This window comes from Podarcis melisellensis (genome assembly GCF_964234715.1).
Source record: "Podarcis melisellensis genome assembly, chromosome: 10".
NCBI classification, from domain to species: Eukaryota; Metazoa; Chordata; class Lepidosauria; order Squamata; family Lacertidae; genus Podarcis; species Podarcis melisellensis.
In genome coordinates, this window is record NC_138542.1 from 74347542 (window position 1) to 74371057 (window position 23516).

At 43.6% G+C, this 23516-nt stretch overlaps 2 protein-coding genes across 2 annotated transcripts; both read left to right on the top strand.

The window, feature by feature from the left end:
* Positions 1-627: 627 nt before the first annotated feature.
* On the top strand, positions 628-23506 carry LOC309378749 (olfactory receptor 5G9-like; the record flags this gene model as incomplete). Its single annotated transcript, XM_081927380.1, has 2 exons — positions 628-706; positions 22551-23506. The coding sequence occupies exons 1-2, from the start codon at positions 700-702 to the stop codon at positions 23504-23506; spliced, it is 963 nt and encodes a 320-aa protein (XP_081783506.1). The 5' UTR covers positions 628-699.
* On the top strand, positions 11342-12908 carry LOC309378758 (olfactory receptor 5V1-like; the record flags this gene model as incomplete). The annotated part of the gene is made up of 2 exons (XM_081927393.1): positions 11342-12320; positions 12868-12908. The coding sequence occupies one exon, from the start codon at positions 11342-11344 to the stop codon at positions 12275-12277; it is 936 nt and encodes a 311-aa protein (XP_081783519.1). The 3' UTR covers positions 12278-12320; positions 12868-12908.
* Positions 23507-23516: the final 10 nt, after the last annotated feature.

Consider the following 23516-nt stretch of genomic DNA (forward strand, 5'->3'; position numbering starts at 1 on the left):
ATGGATCCATGTGGATTCTCAGGATTTTTGCACTAGGCTACCCCAAACTCACAGTCAGATCACATGTCTGTGGCCACAGCATGAAGCACAAAAATCATACATCCACTGTTTTGATCAGAATATTTTTTTCTTGTTTTCCTCCTCTCAAAACTAGGTGCATCTTTTTGTCAGGTGCACCTTATGGAGTGAAAAATATGTTAGCTATTCCCTGACCACCTCGGGTCCCACCCTGCACCCTTAGCACCAAGGTTTTCTACCAAGACAAAAAACAACAACCCGGGGGAGAGATGTTTTCCCCTGGGCTGCTTCATCTTTCTTCCTTGTGACGCAAATGCAGATCATTCAGGGGCTCCTCAAACACTCAAGAACAGCCCTCCTTCCTGATAGAGCTGGACCCACAGGATGCAGGCAGGACACAGCCATGTTTGAGGGTCTCTGGTGGGGAGGCCAGCCGTAACTTGGGACCTTTCTTTGGGCAGAAGATGAGTCCAAGCCTTGCCTCCCTCCTCTCCTGAGGGGGGAAAGGTGGAGACCTTAAAACCCACCTATTCTCTCTCTCTCCTTCTTCCATCTCTGGCCCGAAGATCCTTCTGCCTGGCTCTCCTCGCTGGGTGACCTGGAAGCAGCATCTGAAACCAACAGTCTCTCCAGCCTTCCAGGAGCAGCCACAGCTTCCCTCTGAGTTCATTCGGCAGGAAGATGCCAGGTGAGGAGCAGAGAAAGGAAGGGAGCCATGAATTGGCCCCCAGACTCAAGAAAAGTTTCATTTGCAATGGGGATTGAGGGAGGAATCACTTATCTGTAGGCACCAGTTTGTTGAAAACCATGCAGATTTTAACCCGCTGTTGTCTAACACAGTGCAGGGTGGTTAAATGAATCAAATAAAAAAGAAAGGGAGAAAGCAATCTGGGAAATGGGTTAATAGTGCAGTCTGTCTGATTTAGAGCTGGCCACAAAGTGATGCAACCTTCCATGCAGGACAGCAAAACTTAGAAATGCTCACTGTTTTAAGCAACCTGCTTGGGTTGGATTCACCCTGTCCAGAGTAAGGATGGGCAAGTCTCTAATTTTCTCATATTTGCACAGCAGTTTGAGAATCGTTTCCTTCAACCCCACATGAAGGCTCATCAGCATTTTTGTGCAAAGTTCTCCCAATATATACATTTTTGTTTTTGCAAAGAAATTCCCTGCAATATAAACCCCCCTCTCTCTATGTTATTTGCACTGTGGTGTGTCTTTATATGCTCACTTAACCCCAGGATATGCATTTTGTACGCGCTACTTGAATGGAGAACTACTTTGCAAAATTCAGAGAAGTGTGAATTTCAACCAGTGCCTGAGTTTTGATTTCCATATTGTTTCAGCAAGTGCAAATTGGGTAGGTTTCCCTTTAAATGTGAGCTGAATTGAATACCATACCGCCCAACCCTAGCCCAGAGTGATTTTATGTCTCAGCCTTATTCATTGGCTGTACATTCAGAACCCTCACCCCTCCACTCCTGAAAACTCAGTCTGGCACTCCTACTAAGGAGGAAGTTCCACTGAGTTGTGCATAATTCCCCAGGGCAAGAGGCAGGAGAGACTGAGAGCCCTGGAAATAAGCAGCAGAAGAAACATATAGACAATGATGCCTGGAGGGGCAAGGAGAATGTGACATGCTTAAATACAAGTAAGGTATAGAGGCAGGTAAAGAAAGGTAAAGGTAAAGGACCCCTGGATGGTTGAGTCCAGTCAAAGGCGAATATGGTGTTGAGGCGCTCATCTCACTTTCAGGCCAAGGGAGATGGTGTTTGTCCACAGACAGTTTTCTGGGTCATGTGGCCAGCAGGACTAAACCACTTCTGGTGCAATGGGACACCATGACGGAAACCAGAGTGCACAGAAAAGCCGTTTACCTTCCTGCCACAGTGGTACCTATTTTATCTGGTTGCACTGGTGTGCTTTCAAACTGCTAGGTTGGCAGGAACTGGGACAGAGCAATGGGAGCTCACTCCATCACGAGGATTCAAACCACCAACCTTCTGATCGGCAAGCCCACGAGGCTCAGTGGTTTAGACCACAGCGCCACACCCAAGACAAGGCTACATGAGAGATGCCAGCAGAACTGTAGGAAAGTCATGCCCCTCACACGAGAATGCAGGAACATTCAAGGTGTGAAATGAGTTTTCTGGCGGTGCAGATGGGTCTCCTTCAAAGAGCTTGATAAGGCACTTAGACAATGAAGGGAGAAGACTGTCATGAATTCTATTCATATGAGTCCAGAGCAGATCAATAGTTAGCCAAGTAAAAACTTAAACACTTTGCAGGATTCCCAAAAAATAGACCAGAGGCAATTAATATTTCATCCAGCAGAGCTTTACTGCTATTGAAGGAAAATGAGCATAATGGTCACAAATCCAATACAATCAGGATTACACTGTCCATAAGAAATCCAGTTGCAGCAGTCTTAACTTAAACTTACAATAATTTATAAGACAAAAACCTTAACACTAAGCATACTATGTACAGAACAACACATCAGAAGGAAAGAGAGATAGAAGTGAAATCCAGGCTCTTTCTAGTCAGCTTCTCTGAAGGAATAACCCAAACATCATGAACCTTCTGCTTGTCTCTAGGCAAAATAGAAACTTACATGTCAGCTAGAAACTTCCAGCTTACACCAGTTTTTTTCACACAGAAAAGCTTCCAGAACCCTCTGGAATTAGAATAGGAAAGATCAATACTTACTGCACCCAAGAATGCAAACGGACAAGTCTATCCATGGCTACTGGCAGGGGTAGCTAAACTTTAGCCAGAGGTTTCAGAGCACTGAAGAACACTTGCTAGGCTCACACACATCGCCTTTCTCACAAGAGGCAGCTGTGGAGTGGGAGAGGGAGACGTGTGAGTACGCTGAGAAGAGACAGGCGCTGAACAGGGGAAAGGTGACTGTTTTAAACAATGGCAGAATCTGAGTGAATCAAGGATGCATGGATGTAGAATTGTGTTTTCAAATAATTCCAGAAGTTAGAATAATACAGGAATGGAGGAAAGCAGAGGGGGTGGGGTGGTGATTTCAAACAAGGGCAAAGGTGTGAGTAGAGTGAACAGGGGATGATGTGGGGAGAGGTCACAATTTGTTTATTTATTATAATTTTAAAATTAATTTTCAATATAAGAAATATCACATCAAATAAAGTAAACATTAAAAAATAAAAGAAATTAAAAACCTTACAATACTGTTTACACATTCAATAAAACATCCAAATGTGGGATTTCTCAAATCCCTTACTCCCCTCTGCCCCTTCCCAGGGTTCCATTATTTCATCATAAATTCATGCATGTCAGGGTAATGGTATTAATCTTATTGTATCCAATTCTATCTTTTATAATCATATTGCAAATGTTTCTTGGTGTTCAGTTCTGTGTTCTACCAGTCTCTATTTCTGCTTGTAGAAATTGACTTGTTTGCTTTTGAAAAACAAACCCCCCTCATTGTCTCTCCATGCCTGCTTTCTTCAAACCTCTGCCATTATTAAAACCCACAATTTTGGTCCCTTTCTCTCTCCACTCCTCTTTAACTTCTGCCATTCTTTCTTCTGCCTTATTTACTAACAGTTATTAGCCAGCGGGTTGTGTTTGCATTTTTGTAGATTGTTTCTGTAAAGCAAGAAACCATGCACTCCAACTGTGTTTTATTTTTATTTTTTTTCAAAAAAATTATTAATTTTTGCAGATTTTTTTATAAAAAAACAAACAAACAGACAGACAGACAGACAAACAAACAAACAAACAGACAAAACATACATCTCCACCATAAGTAAACCAAACTTCATAACATTGCTAAGTGACTTCCTCGTATCCCCCTGGTTGAATTTCAGTGTATATCATTTTAACGGTTTTCCAAAACCTAAATTCTTAAAAATTTAACTTAATCACTTAACATCTTTCTTTCTTAACCATTCAACTTTAAACATATTAGTTCATCACATTACATATTTAAATCCTAAGCTTATCTGGTAATTGCAAGCTTTCCAATTAAGTATATTTAACATGTTTAACTAAATAGTCTTTAAATTTCATCCATTCGTCCTGGTAGTCCTCCTCCTCCCGGTCGCGGACTCTTCCAGTCAGGTTAGCTAGCTCTGTAAAGTCCATCATCTTCATCTGCCAATCTTCCACTCTTGGTACTTCTTGTGTTTTCCAGTTCTTAGCTAATAAAATTTGAGCAGCAGTTGTGGCATACAAAAATAATTTAACACCTTTCTTGGGCAGTTCCAAACCTGTTATTCCAAGAAGAAAGGCCTCTGGTTTCTTAATAAATGTATATTTCAACATTTTTTTCAGTTCATTATAAATCTTCTCCCAGAAGTCTTTCACCTTGGGGCAGGTCCACCACATATGAAAAAGGTACCTTCTTTTTCTTTACATTTCCAACAGAGATTATCACTATTATGATACATCTTGGCTAATTTTACAGGAGTTAAGTACCATCTATACATGATTTTCCTAATATTTTCCTTTAATATTGTTCATGCAGTGAACTTGACCCCTTTCTTCCACAATCTTTCCCAGTCTTCAAACATTATATTATGTCCTACATCTCTTGCCCAATCTATCATTACTGATTTAACTTGTTCGTCTTTTGTATGCCACTCCAGCAGTAAATCATACATATTAGACAATTTTTTTACTTTGGAATCCAACAACTCCAAATTAGATTTTTCAGAAGCAAAACCATTTTTCTTATCTAATTTATACAATTCATTAATCTGATGGTAATGTAACCAATTTATCTTGTCCTTAACTTGATCAAATGGTTTTAATTTATAACTCTCTTTCTCCTCTAATAGTAAATCCGAATACCTCAACCACTTGAAATCCACATTTAACTTTTTCTGGGCCTTCGCCTCCATCAGTGAGAGCCATCTGGCCGTCTTCCTTTCTAAAAGATCTTTATATTTTATCCATACATTATACAGAGATTTCCTAATTACATGATTTTTGAAAGCATTATGGGCCTTTACTTTATCATACCATAAATATGCATGCCATCCAAACAAGTTATCGAAACCCTCTAAATCTAAAACATCAGTGTCTTCTAATTTTATCCAGTCTTTAATCCAGCAAAAAGCAGCAGCCTCAAAATAAATTTTCAGATCTGGCAGGGAGAATCCCCCTCTTTCTTTGGAGTCTGAAAGTAGTTTATATTTGATTCTGGGATTTTCTCCCTGCCAGATAAATCTAGATAAAGCTTTCTGCCATTCTTTAAAATGTTTCACATTGTCTATGATTGGGAGGGCTTGAAACAAAAATAACATCTTTGGCAATACATTCATCTTAACCACTGAAATTCGGCCCATTAGTGACAGTTTCAAATTTGACCAAATCTTTCAATCCCTTTTTATCTCATTCCACAATTTCTCATAATTATCTTTGTATAAATTCAATTTTTCCCCAGACAGGTTTATATCCAGATACTTACTTTTTCTAACAAAATCCAGGCCCGTCATTTCATGTGTTAGTTTTCTTTCATCATTACCTAGATTTTTCTCCAATACTTTGGTTTTGCTCTTATTTAACTTAAATCCCGCTTCCTGCCCAAATTTCTGTATCAACTCCAGTGCTTTTACTGCACGGGAGTCTGGATCGTGTAATGTCAGTACTAGATCATCCGCAAAGGCTTTTAATTTATATTGTTTGGATCCTATTTTTATACCCTTAATTTGTTCATCTTTTCTAATCATACTTAGCAGGACCTCCAGGACCGAAATAAACAGCAGAGGGGAAAGTGGGCACCCTTGCCTGGTTCCCTTTTCAATTCTCATTTCCTCCAATACCACATTATTTACAAAGATTTTAGCTTTTTGTTCCTGACAGATCACTTTGATACCATTTAAAAAGTCTTGACCAACCCCCATATTTTCTAAATTATGTAACATAAAACTCCAAGATACATTGTCAAAGGCTTTCTCTGCATCAATAATAATTTTTTTTTTTTATAAATTTTTATTGGGTTTTCACATTTTATAAAGACAAACAACACATATGACTTCCCCCCACCCCCCCACATACATCCCACTTCCCCTGTTTAAATCAGCAAGTTCTTATTTCCCTCTTTAAACCTATTCTCCTTATTCTCCAATTTAGTTCTCCCTATTAGGCCCAATATTATTATCCTATTCTCTTATATGCAATAAATCCTTTTTCTAAGATCAATCGAAATTTTTATACCATAAATTCCCCTTTTTTATATTAAAATATGAGTCAAATTTACAATAACCAAAAGTTCTAAAATTTTTAAGAATCTGTTTTCCCCTCCCTCCCTGCCCGGGTATCTGTCCCTTCCCAAATAACTCTCCTCTCATAAAACTCCTAGCCAGGATTCCTTACATCCACCGCTCTCAAATCCTTTTCAGTCTCTCTCAGGCTTTTCTGCCAATAGTCCTCTTTGCTGGTCTTCAGGTCTCGAAGGGTGTCTGTCACGATTGCTTCGTCTTCTCCCAATTCAAACCTCATTAAGGAAACTTGTTGCCAGGACTCTACCAAAAATCCCCCAAGCTCCAAATAATCAAGGCCAGAAAAGAGGAGGAAGTCCCAGTTATGTTTCTTTATTCCTTTAAATTTCAAAATTCCATGGTTTCCGGGGACTTCTTCCTTAACTTTTCTCCTCAGTTTCGTCTGTTCAAGTTTTGTAATCCAAAGGGTTTCTTTGTTTCCTGGCGGCATAGATTTCTGTTCAAGATTTTTTGTCCACACTTTCCCTCCTCCGACTTCCTTTTCCACCAACTCCAAGGATATCCTTTCTGGTTCGACTGCGGGGACTTTCAAAAACAAGTCTTTAGTTCCTTCAACAGGATTGCTTATTTTAGAACTCAAGGACGTAAGTTGTTTATCCATTTCCATGGTCTGCTCTTGCAAGATTCCCACGAGAAAGAAAGCTCTCTCTATTTCTGCTAATAATTTTCCTTCTGCAGCCATTGTAATGTCACTAGTTTCCCCTAGGGGGGTTGCCATTGTTCAAAGTTCTACGCCAACAATCCTTTTACCTGTTGTTTATTTACTTTGTTTCAAGTCACATCTACTTATATGTAACACCTTTAAACCAAAGAGATACAATTTTATCCTTTATTCAGCTGTCTGACAGCTCAGTTGACAGCTGTCAAACTCCGATTCCTTCAGGCTAGGTTGATGCAGGACGCTCCCCAGTCCAGGGGGGGGGTCACAAAAGTTTCCAAAATTCGCCTCTTCCCTCCAGCACAACTTAAAAAGATAAAAGCTTATTCTCAGAAATTAATGGAATCTCTTATCAGTCTCAATCGACACAAGATCTTTTTTTTCCGATCTTAGGTTTTTGCTCCTTGCTTCCAATTGCCTGTATGAAGGGGGGGTGCGGACTTCCCTTTAGCACATCCCCCCCGATCGCCCAATTAAAAAAAAATTTTTAAAGTCCAAATTTCCTTCTACTCACGGGGGTGTTTGTTTCCAATCCAAATTTCAGGTAGAAAGTTGACGTTCTCCGGTGAATGGCTTGCGGCTTCACTCCACTGAGATAGCGGTTTACTCTCAGCACCACACCACCCCCCGTACCTTCTCCGCAGCCTTTAAAAAGGCTCTTCGACTGTCGGGGGGGCGCTTAAGGTGCCCGCTGAGTCACCAAGTCCGCAGGTATCAGCACCTGCGGTTTCTGAGGGTCCCCGCGTCGCCGGCGCGGCAAGACCCGTCCTCAGTGGAGCCGATTCCCTCCGGAGCTCGGAGGGAATCCGCCATTACACCGATCACGTCAACCCGGAAGTCCTCTGCATCAATAATAATTAACATTGCTTTACAATTCTTTCTTGCTTCCAACTTTTCCAGAATGTCAACCACATTCCTAATATTATCTTTCATATGTCTTCCAGGCAGAAATCCTGCCTGGTCCTTGTGTATATATAAAGATAAAACCTTCTTAAGCCTGTTAGCTAATATATTTGCAAAATTTTTATAATCCACATTAAGTAAGGAGATTGGTCTATAGTTCTTGACATTGGATCTATCTTGGTCCTATTTGGGAATCAGAGTAATATAAGCTTCCTTCCAGGTTTCAGGTGCTTTGCCCCCTCTCGTAGAATCAGATTACAAACTTCTACCATAGGTTGGATAAGCCAGTCCTTCAGTGTCTTATAATATTTCGCTGATAGACCATCTGGTCCTGGTGCCTTGCCAGGTTGCATTAAATTTATCACATGTTCCACTTCCTGTCTTGTAATTGACCCTTTTAGTAGGATCTTTTTATCCTCTGGAATCTTCTGCAAACCATTAATTTGAATAAATTGCTCAGTTTTCACCTGGTCCTCTTTATTCACAGTTTCTTCTAGTATTTATAAAAACATTTTCTTATGTCAGCAGGGTTCTCCACAGATTTTCCTTCTGTTACAATATTTGTGATAGTACTTTGCTTTTGCCTCTTTTTCAATTGCCAGGCTAAAGGTTCCCCACATTTGTTTGCCAATTCAAAGTTCCTTTGTCTCATCCTCTTTAATTTCCATTCTATTTCTTGGTTTATAATCTGTGAATATTGAATCTGAAGAGCTTTAATTTCCTTTTGTATCTGCAATTTTTTTGGATTTCCTCTGAGCTTCTTCTCTTTCTCTTTTAGTTGATCCAAAATTTTATCTTTTTGCTCATTTTGTATCTTTTTCCTAATTGAATTTTGTTGGATAAAGAATCCTCTCATTACTGCTTTGCTGGCATCCCAAATAACCCTTGTTTCCATTCCTTGGTTCATATTAAGTTCAAAATAATCCTTTAGAGTTTTTTGGGCTTTAGTTACAATTGAAGTACTTCTCAACAAATCATCATTCATTCTCCATCTGAAGGAGCCCTGTACAAACATCTTCAGTTGCACAGAAACTGCATTGTGGTCAGAGCAAATTTTAGGGCAAATTTCAGTTTTTAGTACCTTGGGAACCAAGTCTCTGGATAACTATAGATAGTCAAGTCTCAAAAATGATTGGTTTGCATCTGAGAAAAAAAAGTAAAGTCTTTTTTCAGTTTGATTTCTGACCCTCCATATGTCTAACAGATCAAATTTATCAGTTATATCAAAGAAAGTCTTGGGTAGTCTGGTTCGAAATCTTTTGTCTCTGAGTCCTATCCATCAAAGTAGATGCCACTCCATTCAAATCTCCCATTAAAATTAGTTTATAGTCCAAGTATTCCAGAAGGCTTGTTTCCAAATTCTTAAAGAATTCCGCTTTGCCATCATTAGGTGCATAGATTCCTAATAACAAGTAGTTTTCACCCTGTGCGGTAATAATAATAATAATAATAATAATAATAATAATAATAATAATAATTTATTATTTGTACCCCGCCCATCTGGCTCGGTTTCCCCAGCCTCTGGGCGGCTTCCACAGAAACCAAAAATACACTAAAATATCACACATTAAAACTTCCCTGTGGTAATTTCCACTGCTATGTGTCTTCCCTCCTCATCTTTAAAAATCAATTTTGGATTCCATTTTTCTTTTATATAGAAAACCACTGCACTTTTTTTAACTTTAAGACTTAAGACTTTTATTTATTAGAATTTTTCTATGTAATCTCGTGATGTGTGTTTCCTATAAACAAATTATATCCAAATTCTGTTTTTCCAGCTCATGATAAACCTGTCTCCTTTTTTGAGGAGAGTTTAAACCATTTACGTTCCAAGAATAAATTCTCAAAGCCATAATGTCAAATTAAGGGGATGCCGCTTCTCCCCCGACAGCACAATAGATTTGTCCTGTATTTTTAGGCCTTTTTATAGTGGTGTCCCAGAATAATATATCTTTGTTCCTTGGTCTTAAATGCAGTCATAAGTTATTTTTGTGCCCTTTTTAGGCCCAAATCTATAGGCTTTTTCTATCCACAATTCAACTTCTTCCTTTTTCAAGTCCCACCATGCCACGAAAAAATCCGCCAAAAATTCCCTGAGTTTCTCTTCATCCAGATGTGGGACCCCCCTCAATCTTAAGTGGGATTCCTTTTCCTTCATTTGAAGAAAAGCAATTGAATTTGCATTTGCATTTTGTAATCTTTCCAGATCTGGCACTCTGACTGTCTCAAGCTGTGCCAACTTTGTATCATGTGTAGTAATCTCAGACTTAACTTCTTTCAGTTCAGCTTCAAATCTTTTGTCCAACTTTTCTATGTTTGCTGTATTGTGATTTAAGCCGTCTCTAATATCATTCAGTATTGTCATAACCGATTCCTCAAATGGTGGATTCTTTGAGCCACATCTTGTTTTGTCAGCACACATAGTAACTCAGGAATTTCAAGGTCAGTACCACAGCTTGATGTAGTGAGAGAGAGAAACAAGTTCCCTCCACTAGTCCCACAGGTGCCAGCCCAGCTAGACAGACAGCAGCCCCCCTGTTCTTTAGGAACAAACTGAGAGAGGAAATGAAAATTTTGAAATCCCTTTCTTTTTCCTTGTAACAATTATAGACAGTCCTGAAGGGAGATGACACTTTTAGCTACTTAAAAATATGTCAGGATAGCCGCAGGACACAATTTAGCAGAGTCAGTGCAAACGGAGATTAAATGTTTCCTCTTCCATTGTGACGTCACAATCAAGTCTAGTCTTCCTCCTGGGAGGTCCGCTGCAGATTGAAGGAGGCTTTTTCCTCAGTAGCAATCACACAAAGTTTATATTTTCAAAAAATAATTTCCCCCTTATCCTCCTTAAAGGGGGGGATTTTGCCTGCAAAGTTTCAAAGTTTTTGTTTCTGTTTAGGCTTCGGTCTTTGCACACCGATTCCAGTTTCTTCCAACAAAAGGGACCACCTCCATTTTTAAGCCTCTTTTTTCACTGATCAAATTTTCAAATTAAGACTTTTGCTTTACTAACAGTTCTGAATTTTAAGTCCTTTTTTAAAAGAAGAAATTGGCCGCTCACAATCGCCAGTCTTGAAGCTTCGCGCAGTGAAGGAAGCAGTCTTTTCCGCTGTGCCGCGTCTCCGACCCCGCTTGCTCACGGAGCTCTTACGAGCTTACCGGGGAGCAGGGGAGTCACAAAAAGGCACCCGCCAGATCCCCAGGTCCTCAGAATGCCCAATCTGAGGTTTTTTGGGGGGAAACCATGACACTCTCGTGGTCTCCCCTTGCTTCAATGTGCTCGGGCTCTTTCAGCCGAAAGAGATCCTGACTGCCATTACTGGGCGACCAACCGGAAGTCTCCCAACTGTGCTTTAAAGGTATGGATCTGGCTCTATATTTACCTAGAAAACATGAAAAAGAATGTTGGTGGGACAGATATATGTTTGTAACAGGATGACTACAATTGGGCTTCCTTCAACGTCACTTTTCTCTCTTCTCAGATCCTCCTCTTTCCTCCCTCATGGATGCAGAGAATCAAACACAGGTTGGGGAGTTTATCTTCTTGGGCCTCTCCAGAGCCCCGAGTGAGCAAGTTCCCCTCTTCTTGGTCTTCCTAGCTGCCTATTTGGCCATCATCACAGGCAACCTCATGATATTAATCGTGGTCCTGATGGATTCGCGCCTTCACAGCCCCATGTACTTCTTCCTCAGTCACTTATCTTGCTTGGATATTTGTGGTTCATCTGTCGTTGTGCCAAAGATCCTGGTGAACTTCCTGCGCCAGAGTCACACCATCTCCTACAACCAGTGCATGGCACAAACATTCTTTCTGGTCGGGTTTTTTGGATGTGAGCCTGCCCTGTTGGCCGTCATGGCCTATGACCGCTATGCCGCCATTTGCCAGCCATTGCACTACAGCCGTCTCATGAGGAACAGGCTGTGCATCCATCTCGCTGTGGCCTCCTGGATCTGGGGCTTCCTGGACTCAGCGATTCACGCTGCCCTGGCCTCCAAGCTTCGCTTCTGCGGAGCCAACCAGATTCCCCAAATCTTTTGCGATGTGCCCCCGCTGTTGAAAATCGCCTGCAGTGATACGAGCATCAATGAATTGGCCACTCACATCACCAGTATGTTTGTGGGACTGGGTCCCTTTCTCTTCATCATCTTCTCCTATTTCTACATCTTGGCCTCCATTCTGAGGATTCACTCCAACACTGGCCGGAAGAAAGCCTTCTCCACCTGTGCTTCACACTTGGTTGTGGTCACTCTCTGTTTAGGAAACGCATTCCTAAACTACAACCGCCCAAGTGCCGGCTACTCTCTGGAGATAGACACACTGATCTCAGCGATGTACTGCATCGTCACCCCCATGCTGAACCCCCTCGTCTACAGCCTCCGCAATAAGGAAGTGAAGGAAGCCCTGAGGAAGGTTCTGAACTGCCGGAAGATGGTTTGAATCTCATTTCTGCTGCTCTATACCAGTGTCTTCCAAAAGTCTGGTAGCTATTTTTTCTTTGACGTCTGGTGGGAGGGCGTTCCACAGGGCGGGTGCCACTACAGAGAAGGTCCTCTGCCTGGTTCCCTGTAACTTGGCTTCTCGCAGAGAGGGAACCACTAGAAGGCCTCAGTGCTGGACCTCAGTGTCTGGGTGGAACGATGGGGGTGGAGACGCTCCTCCTGTTTATATGGCTGGTTTCCCCTCCCCTCCAATAGAATTTTAAGTGAAGTAACAATATATAATATGACTCCCCCCCCCCTTCTCCACATGTTATTATGTATTGCATAATTTTCCTTTGCCATAAGTCACTTGGAGACATTTAGGTGACCAGAGACTAAGAAGTTTAATCATCATCAACAACACTGAATTAAATGGATCAATGGTCTGAGGGGGTAGAAGGCCGCTTTCGATCATAGAATCACAGAACTGTAGAGTTGTAAGGGACCCCAAGGGTCTTCTACTTGACCTCCCCACAATTCAGGAACTTCCTCTGTTTCCATTTCTGCGTGGCAGCCTTTCCCTCAAACTTCATCCTCCTTTCTCTACAGATAATCTCCACATTTCCCATGGCTGGCAGCAGCAACTGGACCCAGGTGACGGAGTTTGTTCTTCTGGGTTTCTCCGGGATCACGCATGGTCAGACCTACCTCTTCCTGGTGTTCTTGGTGATCTACTTGGTCAACCTGTTGGGGAACCTCACCATAGTCGGCCTGATCCTGCTGGATCCCCACCTTCATAGCCCCATGTACTTCTTCCTCAGCCATTTGTATTGCATGGACGTTTGCTACTCCTCTGTCACAGTCCCCAGCATTTTGGCCAACCTCCTCCTCCGCCGCCACAACATATCCTACCACCTGTGCCTGGCACAGATGTTCTTTCTGATGGCTTTCTCAGGTTCTGAGTGCTGGCTGTTGGCCGCCATGGCATACAATCTCTATGCCGCCATTTGCCAACCTTTGCATTTCTCATACCTCATGAGCACGGGTGTGTGTGTGCAACAAGCCACCATCGTCTGGGTCGTGGTCTTCCTGGACTCAGTGGTCCACATAGCCTTGGCTTCCAATTTACACTTCTGCGGGAGCCTCCAGATCCACCACATCTTCTGCAACCTCCCACCACTGCTGAAAATTGCCTGCTGGAACAAGCGCATCAGCAAAATTACCGTTCACATAACCACCATCTTTATGGGCCTGGGCCCATTCCTGGTAGTCGTCATCTCCTATGTCTACATCTTGGCTTCCATCTCGCGGATCTGCTGCAACACCGGGCAGCGCGAGACCTTCTCCCACATGATAGTGGTCGTCCTCTACTTTGGAAGTGGATTGGTGAACTACAACCACCCCAGAGCACGCTACTCCTTGGAGGTTGACATACTCTTCATTTTAAAATCTTAATTTATTTTCCGTTGCCGCTGACAGCTTTTGTTATGACTAAAGCTTTATATTTTGTTGCTCACAGCTGTGTTTCTTTTTAATGTAAGTGACCCAGAAAATGTTGCTCTTGGGTGGCAAATAAACATTGTCAATAAAAAACAAATACACAAATACACAAACAAACAAAAGTGCTTGTGCAGTGTGCTTGGAGGCTCAGTTAAGCCAAATCTTGTACTCTGTTGCGGTGAGTTGGGTGGGAAGAGGTGGGACTGGTAGGTACATGAGCATGTATAAATCTGTGGGACCCTTCCCCAACTGTGTGAAGAAGCTTGCCAGAAGAAGAGTATCTTCAGCTGTTTCCAGAAAATACAAATAGTGGGCATCTGCCCTATCTCAATATGGATGTTGTACCAGCAGCAGGGCCTTCTCAGTAGTGGCACCCACCCTGTGGAATGCCCTCCCATCAGATGTCAAGGAAATAAACGACTATCTGACCTTTAGAAGACACTCGAAGGTAGCCCAATTTAGGGAAGTTTATAATGTTTGATGTTTTATCGTGCTTTTAATATTCTTTTGGGCGCTGCCCAGAATGGCTGGGGTATAAATAATAAATATGTAAGTGACCCAGAAAATGTTGCTGTTGGGTGGCATATAAATATTGTCAATAAAAACAAATCCACAAACAAATCCACCAGTGCTTGTGCATTGTGCTTGGAGGCTGAGTTAAGCCAAATCTTGTACTCTGCTGCGGTGAGTTGGGTGGGTGGGAAGAGGTGTGATTGGTAGGTTCATGAGCATGTATAAATCTGTGGGACCCTTCCCCAACTGTGTGGGAAACCAGAGCTTACAGGGTAAACCAGATCAGTTCCATCGTCCTGCCTCTGAGGGGCAGAGAGATCTACATCCAGGATTTGTTTCTTTGTTCTGTTTGTACTTTCACTTTTTTCTGGGACGGAGGATGCCTTGCTCTCCGGAAACTGGCTGAATTTATTGCTGCTGTAAATAAAGCTTCTAGCGTATAAAGAAGCTGAGTGGACTCTTGATTTATGCATACTATGCACACACAGAGGGCAGAAGACCAATTCGCTGTGTTTTACTGTGCTGTGCTCAGAGGTCCAAGGGAGCAGAGATACACGACGGAAGCCTACTGGACCTTCACCCTGAGCAATATTTACAGGTTATGGACTAGTCGTGCTCCGAAGGAAAGGGAGGTTTCTGCGAAGGCTGTGCTGTGCCTGTGTCTTTAAAGAGCTGCAGAGAAATCCAGCTAGAGCTTCTGCTATGCTGCGTGCCTTTTAAGGCAAGACAGAGTGCTCGCTGGGAAGAAAGGATCTTGCTGAAGGAAGCATCCCCTTGAAGCCGGCTAGCGTGAGTACTAATGTCCGGGAGAGGAGATGGCAGAGCTTCAGGAGACCTTTAATGTCCCATTTGAAAGGCTCAATGGGCAGAATTGGGAGTACTGGTCAAGAAGAATGAGGGCATGGCTTCTGGCCAAAGGGCTCTGGCACTGCACACAAGCCCCACTGATCCAGGCTGCAAACGGAGCTGCTGCAGCAGACGTGGAGGCTGCTCTGAGAGAGATCAGTGGGTGCTGTGCATGCTGAGGGCTAATGTGGATGCTTTGCTGTTGCACCACCTTGAGGGTCTCAAGACGGCTCAGCCTGCTTGGCAGGTGCGGGAGAGGATTTGTGAAACCACAGCGGGAGCCGAGGGCCAAGTTTCTGGGAGCTGCTTCTTTGTCTCGGGGTGGCTATGTGATGAAGAGGCCTGTAGACAGAGAGCAGGGGTTCGAGCAGGCCCAGGCTGTCCTGCATCCAAGAGTGGGGGTGCAGGGAGGAGTGGAGACACTGTGAAAGCTTTTTCTTTGAGATGTTGCTACAGATGAAGGTCCCCCTCCCATCTCGTGAGAGACTGTCCGGTAGAGGCACCAGAAGGATTCAAGGTCATCTCCCATGGCAACCACCAGATTAGCACATCTGTGAAGCGTGGGAAGCCGAGAAAAAGGGGAACTGGCAGAGACGGTTTGGAGCAAAGGCACTTGGCAGCTTCCATGGCAACAATCAAGGACTGTGACCAGGGCAACGTGCTGACCTTTGTGATTGACAGTGGAGCATCGCATCACCTAGTGCCCTCTGGTGGTTTTTTGTGTAACTGCACCTCTGTAAAATCGGGGGGGAGTTTGCCTTGCAGATGGAAGCAAATGTGCTTTGACTATGTCTGGCTCACTGTCTTGTTCTTTCTTACAGGCATCGGTTGAGGTTTACGTTGTCCCCGAATTGTCCTGTTGTTTGTTATCTGTTTCTGCTCTTGTTGCTGATGGTTTCAGAGTTTGTTTTGAGAATAACATGTCTCATTTCCAGGGGTGGGCGACAGCTGATCAGTGTGGAATGCAAAGATAGGCTGTTTGTGCTACAAACCTCTCTTGCAGGTCCAAGTACCACTGAGGCAGCACAAGCTCAATGTGCCAATGTTCCAGTCCATGATGTGTGCCACCATCTTTGGCACAGAAGAATGGGTCACGTGAACTGGGGATACATGAAGAAGATGCCAGGGTGCACTGAGGGGTGCAAAATGAAGTCATGTGCCAAATTTCTTGATTGCAGGGCCTGTAAACAGGCAAAAGTGAAAACGTGTTCTTATCGTAGGTCTGACAGGGTAACCACCAAACGCTTTGAACTGGTGCACGCAGATTTGTGTGGCCCTATGCCAGTGGCCAGTGTGGGTGGGGCCAAATTTACTCTTTCTCTGGTGGATGATTTTTCACAAAATGGCTGTTTTTTTACAATCAAACACAAGAGTGAGGCTGCATCGATAGTGAGAGACTGAATAACAGCAGTTGAGTTGCAATACTCATTGCGTGCTTTCAGACTGATCACGGTAGGGAGTTCACCAGGTCTGCGCTGCAGAGTTTCTTCTGCCAGAAGGGGAAACGCCATAGGTTGAGTGTCGTGCACAGTCCCCAACAGAATGGTGTTGCAGAATGCAGGAACAGAATGCTTCAGGAGATGTCAGCAACGTTGCTTTTTGATGCTGGGCTCCCCCAGAGGTTTTGGGGGGAAGCATGGCGGAACGCTTTGTTCACTTTGAATCGTCCTTTTTGTTCTATTGTAGGGGACACACCCTATTTTCTGCTCCACAGCAAGAAGCCCAAGGTTCATTTCTTCCATGTGTTTGGCTGCAAGGCTTGGGTCCTTGTGCCAAAGGCCAAGCGCAGAAAGGGTGGCCCCAGGTCCCAAAAGATGATTTTCTGTGGGTATGAGCCAGAGAACAAGGGGTGGAGATTTGCCTATCCAAATCAGTCCAGGGTTCTAATCAGCAGAAGTGCTGAGTTCTGTGAACAGAGCGGGTGGACCCGTATACATGGGAACCCTGACATTCTTTTTTAAAAAAATATTTATTGAGATTTTACAAAAAACCAAAAGTTTACAGAATGAAATAAAAAAAATGTAAGAAAGAAAAAATAAGAAAAAGAAAAATGCAAAAATTAAGAAATAAAGATTACAAGATAAAAAGAAAAATTAAAAAGAAATCCATTTTTAAGTATCTTTGAACTCATTTGCTTGTTTCGTTGACCTCCTCACACCTTCCCTTTTTGTATTCCCATTTACATAATCAAATCAGCAAATCCTTGCCCTCTTTCATTTATCTTAACTCTAAATCTTCACATATTATTATATATTTTCATATCGATCCATTTTTGCATATTCTTGTTAACTTTGTTGCTAATGCCACTTATTTTCAATCCAACATCATTTTAACATTCATTAATTTTACAATATTTCTGCAGATGGTCTTTAATTTTCTTCCAATCTTCTTCCACCAGCTCTTCTCCCAGGTCTCGGATTCTGCCAGTCATTTCCGCCAATTCCATACCTTCATCTGCCACTCTTCCAGAGTGGGTAAATCTTGTGTCTTCCAATACTTTGTGATGAGTATTCTTGCTGCTGTTGTTGCATACATAAAGAAAGTTCTATCCTTCTTTGACACCAATTGGCCGACTATGCCCAGGAGAAAGGCGGGAACCCTGACATTCTTTTAGGGAGTCTGCTTGATTCTGCTGATGAAGAAGAGGTAGAGGCTGAACCTGCTGCTGAGACACAGAGTCCTGACCCAGAGCAGGAACAGGGAAGAGCTTCTCCTAAAGCTGTGTAGCTTGAACAGAAAAGTGCTCCTTCCTCACCTACAGGTCCAGCTGAGAAGTCCAGAAGGCACAGTAAGTCAGAGGGGGAATTCTCTGACAGCAAGGAGTTCTGACTGGCCCTAGCGGGTCAGAGGGGGTACCTGAAGTAGTGCTGAGATGTTCCGTCCGCACAACTAAAGGTAAACCTCCAGACAGGTTTGCAGTCACAAACGTGTGGGTCAGTATGGCTCAATGTGAACCTGAGAGTTTTGAGGATGTTCAGAAACTGCCTCAGGAAGAAGCCAGGAAATGGCATGAGGCAATGCAGGAGATAGGCTCAATGGAGTCTCTGGGTGTGTTCTCCCTCAAGATGCTGCCGGCGGGCAAGCAGGCCGTGAGCAGTTACTGGGTTTATCGTCTTAAACCCACAGCAACAGGGGAACCACAGTACAAGGCTAGGCTAGTAGCCAGAGGTTTCACACAGCGGAAGGGGCTGCATTACACTGAGGTATATGCTCCTACTTCCAGGAGTGAAACTCTGTGCATGCTTTTAGTTATTGCTGCACAAAGAGGTTTTCAGGTGCATCACTTTGATGTGGATGTGGCCTATTTGAACTCAGACCTCCAGGAGGATCTGTACATGCTTCCTCCTCCAGGGTTTGAAGGCTGGATGCTGTGTGGAAATTTCACAAGTCAATTTACAGGCTGAAACAGTCGGCCAGGACTTGAAACTTGCATCTGAATGAAGCCTTAGAGTAGTTAGGTTTCAAGAAGAGTCTTCCTGACAGCTGCCTGTACCCAAAAGGGTCAGGAGAGTCACAAGAACTGGTCTTGGTGTTTGTAGATGACATAATTCATGTCTTAAGGGCAGACAAACAGGTCAGAAGTTTGCCAAAGAGCTTGGAAAACGTTTTCAACTCAAGAACCTGGGTGCAGTGAAGGTCTACCTAGGGGTACAGATAGACAGGTCTGAAGATGGAAGCTTCTTGCTCAGTCAGAAAGGCAAGATTAAGCAGTTGCTCGAGAATTTAAGAATTTCTGATTGTGCAGGGGTTAGGACACCCATGGAGACAAGCTACGTGAAAGACAGTCAGCTAGGAGAACGCATTGAGTTCGAGAATGCTGAGATCTTTCAGTCAGCTCTGGGTAGTCTGTTGTATCTTTCCCAGTAGAGCAGGCTGGACATTGCTTTTGCTACCAATCTGCTTAGCCGGGAAGCTACAAAACCCAGTGTAAATGCCTGGAATGGTATTAAGCAGGTGCTAAGATACCTGCAGGATACCAAAGACGTCCTGCTCAAACTGTCAGCTACAGGTGACACCAAGCTCACATGTTGGACAGATAGCGACTGGGCGAATCTGGACGACAGGAAGTCTGTATCTGGAATGGTAATAAAGTTTGGGGAATATTCAGTTGGGTGGAAGTCCCAGAAGCAGAGTCTCATTGCGCTGTCCTCTACTGAAGCTGTGCTCAGCTCACTGTCAGAGTTGTGCCAGAAACGGGAGTTCTACAGGTGTCTGGTTCAGGAAATCTGCCGGGAGTGTTGCTTGCCCATCACTGTTTGGGAGGACAATCAACCCTGTCTGAAGTTGGCAGAGTCTGGGCAGTCTAAGGCCAGAACCAAACATCTGGACATACGTTTCCAGAATGTGTGTCAGAGTGTTCAAACAGGCTTGGTGAAGTTGCAGTACCGTCCAAGCCAAAGGAACTTAGCAGATGGGTTCACAAAACCTTTGTGCTTCTAGCATCGTGGGGAGTTGTGTGAAGGTTTGGTTTTGGGGTAAGTGGTGATACTTACAAGCCCCCAGCAGCACAGGACGAGAGGGGGCGTGAGGGGAACCAGAGCTTACAGGGTTAACCAGCTCAGTTCCAGCATCCTACCTCTGAGGGGCGGAGAGATCTACATCCGGGATCTGTTTCTTTGTTCTGTCTGTACTTTCGTTTTTGTCCGGGACGGAGGATGTCTTTCTCTCCGGACACTGGCTGAATTTATTGCTGCTGTAAATAAAGCTTCTAGTGAAGAAAGAAACTGAGTGGACTCTTGATTTATGCACACTATGCAAGCACAGAGAGCAGAAGGCCAATTCACTGTGTTTTACTCTGCTGTGCTCATAGGTCCGAAGGAGCAGAGATGCACGACGGAAACCTGCCGGACCTTCACCCTGAGCAATATTTCACACCAATTGCATGAAAAAGCTTGCCAGAATAAGAGTATCTTCAGTTGTTTCCAGAAAATACAAATAATGGGCATCTGCCCTATCTCAACATGGATGTTGAACCAGCAGCAGGGCCTTCTCAGCAGTGGCACCCACCCTGTGGAATGCCCTCCCATCAGATGTCAAATAAATAAATGACTATTTGACTTTTAGAAGACACTTGAAGGTAGCCCTATTTAGGGAAGTTTATAATGTTTGATGTTTTATCGTGATTTTAATATTCCGTTGGGAACTGCTCAGAATGGCTGGGGTATAAATAATAAATTATTATTATTATTATTATTATTATTATTATTATTATTATTATTATTATACAAAACAGGGGCAGCCACTCTGAAGGCACTGCTCCAAACTGCCATGGACTAGGCTTTGGATATTTTAGGGACTTCAAGGATAGCCTCTCCTACAGAACATAGTGACCTCCTGGGACTATAAGGGATAATGTGGCCTTAGACAAAGTGTTCCTTGCTAGTGGGAGTTTGCCTCCATGGAAGAAGACTCTCTTCCTCTCTGGTCCAGGCACAGCCCAGGACGCTGGCAGCCTCCCAAAAGCTGTGTCCTTCCACATCTCCTGTGTTGGCTACTGCTTCCACCTTCTTACTAGCCACAGTCACTAGAGTCTCTCACCAAGAATGATCTCCTCCTCTTTGTCCTATCTGCCTACAACGCTGGTGGCTGGCAGGTGAGAGACAGAATTTTAATTTCCCCATAGCTCTTCCTTCTTTGCTTTCTCACCTGGCTTAACAGCATCCACACAGGAGCTCCAATGTTGAAAATGAGTCTCAAAGGGAATTTCAATCTCTCCAGGAGGACACACTTTCCGTAACATGACTTAATAGCTCTGAGGTTACTGCTGGCCTCCTGCCCCCTCCCTACCAGCAATTAAGGGTCCCCCAATTAAAGGACACCATCCATTGTGCTTGGCTCTAGCATACCTGCAAAAAAAATCTTACCCGCATGGGATAAATTGATTCACTGCAGCTGCAGCCTTCCTCTCTGTGGATTCTCTGTGCACAGATATCCCCATGGTCCACACACAAGGTAACAATTGCTCCCCTACATGGAAAGGCAGCCAGCCACAAGGCGGGCAGCAGAGAAGTTTGCTCACATGGCCCCTGGGATCACCATGAGATCTTCAAGGCCCTTCCTTGGTGTCACATTTGGAGAAGAGATTTTGCCCAAGCTGCCTCCTCACAACTGGTTGTATTCAGAACTCCTAGTAGTGTTCTGAACTCCTAGTTTTCTGAAGGAAAAGGCCAAACATCAGGAACCTTCTGCTTGTTTCCAGGCAGAATAAAAACGTACTTGTTGGCTAGAAACTTCCAGCTTGCACCATCTTGCATCACACAGAGAAGCTCGCAGAACCCTCTGGAATTAGAATAGGAAAGATCAATACTTACTGCAACTAAAATTGCAAGCGGACAAGTCTATCCATGGCTACTGGCTGAGGTAGCTAAACTTTAGCCAGAGGTCTCAGAGCACTGAAGAACACTTGCTGGGCTCACACACATCGCCTTTCTCACAAGAGGCAGCTGTGGAATTGGAGAGGGAGACCTGTGAGTACACCGAGAAGAGACAGGCGCTGAACAGGGGAAAGGTGACTGTTTTAAACAATGGCAGAAGTTTGAGTAAATCAAGGATGCATGGATGTAGAATTGTGTTTTCAAATAATTCCAGAAGTTAGAATAATACAGGAATGGAGGAAAGCAGAGGGGGCGGGGTGGTGATTTCAAACAAGGGCAAAGGTGTGAGTAGAGTGAACAGGGGATGATGTGGGGAGAGGTCACAATTTGTTTATTTATTATAATTTTAAAATTAATTTTCAGTATAAGAAATATCACATCAAATAAAGTAAACATTAAACCTTACAATACTGTTTACAAATTCAATAAAACATCCAAATGTGGGATTTCTCAAATCCCTTACTCCCCTCTGCCCTTTCCTGTGCTTCCATTATGTTTCTGTAATAGTATTAAACTTATTGTATCCAGTTCTATCTTTTATAATCATATTGCAAATTTTTCTTAAAATCCTGCCAAGGGAGGTGGCAATTCAAAAGAAGCGTTGAGTACAGAGAAAAGGGAGCTTCAAAACGCTCTGTGGTGTGAGTTTTCTGGTGTTCAGTTCTGTGTTCTACCAGTCTCTATTTCTGCTTGTAGACTTGTTTGCTTTTGAAAAACAAACCCCCCTCATTGTCTCTCCATGCCTGCTTTCTTCAAACCTCTGCCATTATTAAAACCCACAATTTTGGTCCCTTTCTCTCTCCACTCCTCTTTAACTTCTGCCATTCTTTCTTCTGCCTTATTTACTAACAGTTATTAGCCAGCGGGTTGTGTTTGCATTTTTGTAGATTGTTTCTGTAAAGCAAGAAACCATGCACTCCAACTGTGCTTTAAAGGTATGGATCTGGCTCTATATTTACCTAGAAAATATGAAAAAGAACGCTGGGTGGGACAGATATCTGTTTATAACAGGATGACTACTATTGGGCTTCCCTCAACTTCACTTTTCTCTCTCCTCAGATCCTCCTCTTTCCTTCCTCATGGATGCAGAGAATCAAACGCAGGTAGAAGAGTTTATCTTCTTGGGTCTCTCCAGAGCCCCAGGCGACCAAGTCTTCCTCTTCTTGGCCTTCCTAGCTGCCTATTTGGCCATCCTCACAGGCAACCTCATGATATTAATCGTGGTCCTGATGGATTCGCGCCTTCACAGCCCCATGTACTTCTTCCTCAGTCACCTGTCTTGCTTGGACATTTGTGTTTCTTCTGTTGTCGTGCCAAAGATCCTGGTGAACTTTCTGCGCCAGAGTCACACCATCTCCTACAACCAGTGCATGGCACAAACATTCTTTCTGATTGGGTTTTTTGGTAGTGAGCCTGCCCTGTTGGCCGTCATGGCCTATGACCGCTATGCCGCCATTTGCCAGCCATTGCACTACAGCCGACTCATGAGGAACAGGCTGTGCATCCATCTCGCTGTGGCCTCCTGGGTCTGGGGCTTCCTGGACTCAGCGATTCACACTGCCCTGGCCACCAAGCTTCGCTTCTGTGGAGCCAACCAGATTCCCCAAATCTTTTGCGATGTGCCCCCGCTGTTGAAAATCGCCTGCAGTGATACGAGCATCAATGAATTGGCCACTCACATCACCAGCATCTTTGTGGGCCTGGCTCCCTTCCTCTTCATCATCATCTCCTATTTCTACATCTTGGCCTCCATTCTGAGGATTCACTCCAACACTGGCAGGAAGAAAGCCTTCTCCACCTGCGCCTCACACATGGTTGTGGTCACCCTCTGCGTCGGAAACGGATTTGTAAACTACAACCGCCCAAGCACCGGCTACTCTCTGGAGATAGACACAGTGCTCTCTTCAATGTATTGTGTCGTCACCCCCATGCTGAACCCCCTCATCTACAGCCTCCGCAATAAGGAGGTGAAGGATGCCCTGAGGAAGGTTCTGAACTGCCGGAGGACAGTTTGAATCTTATTTC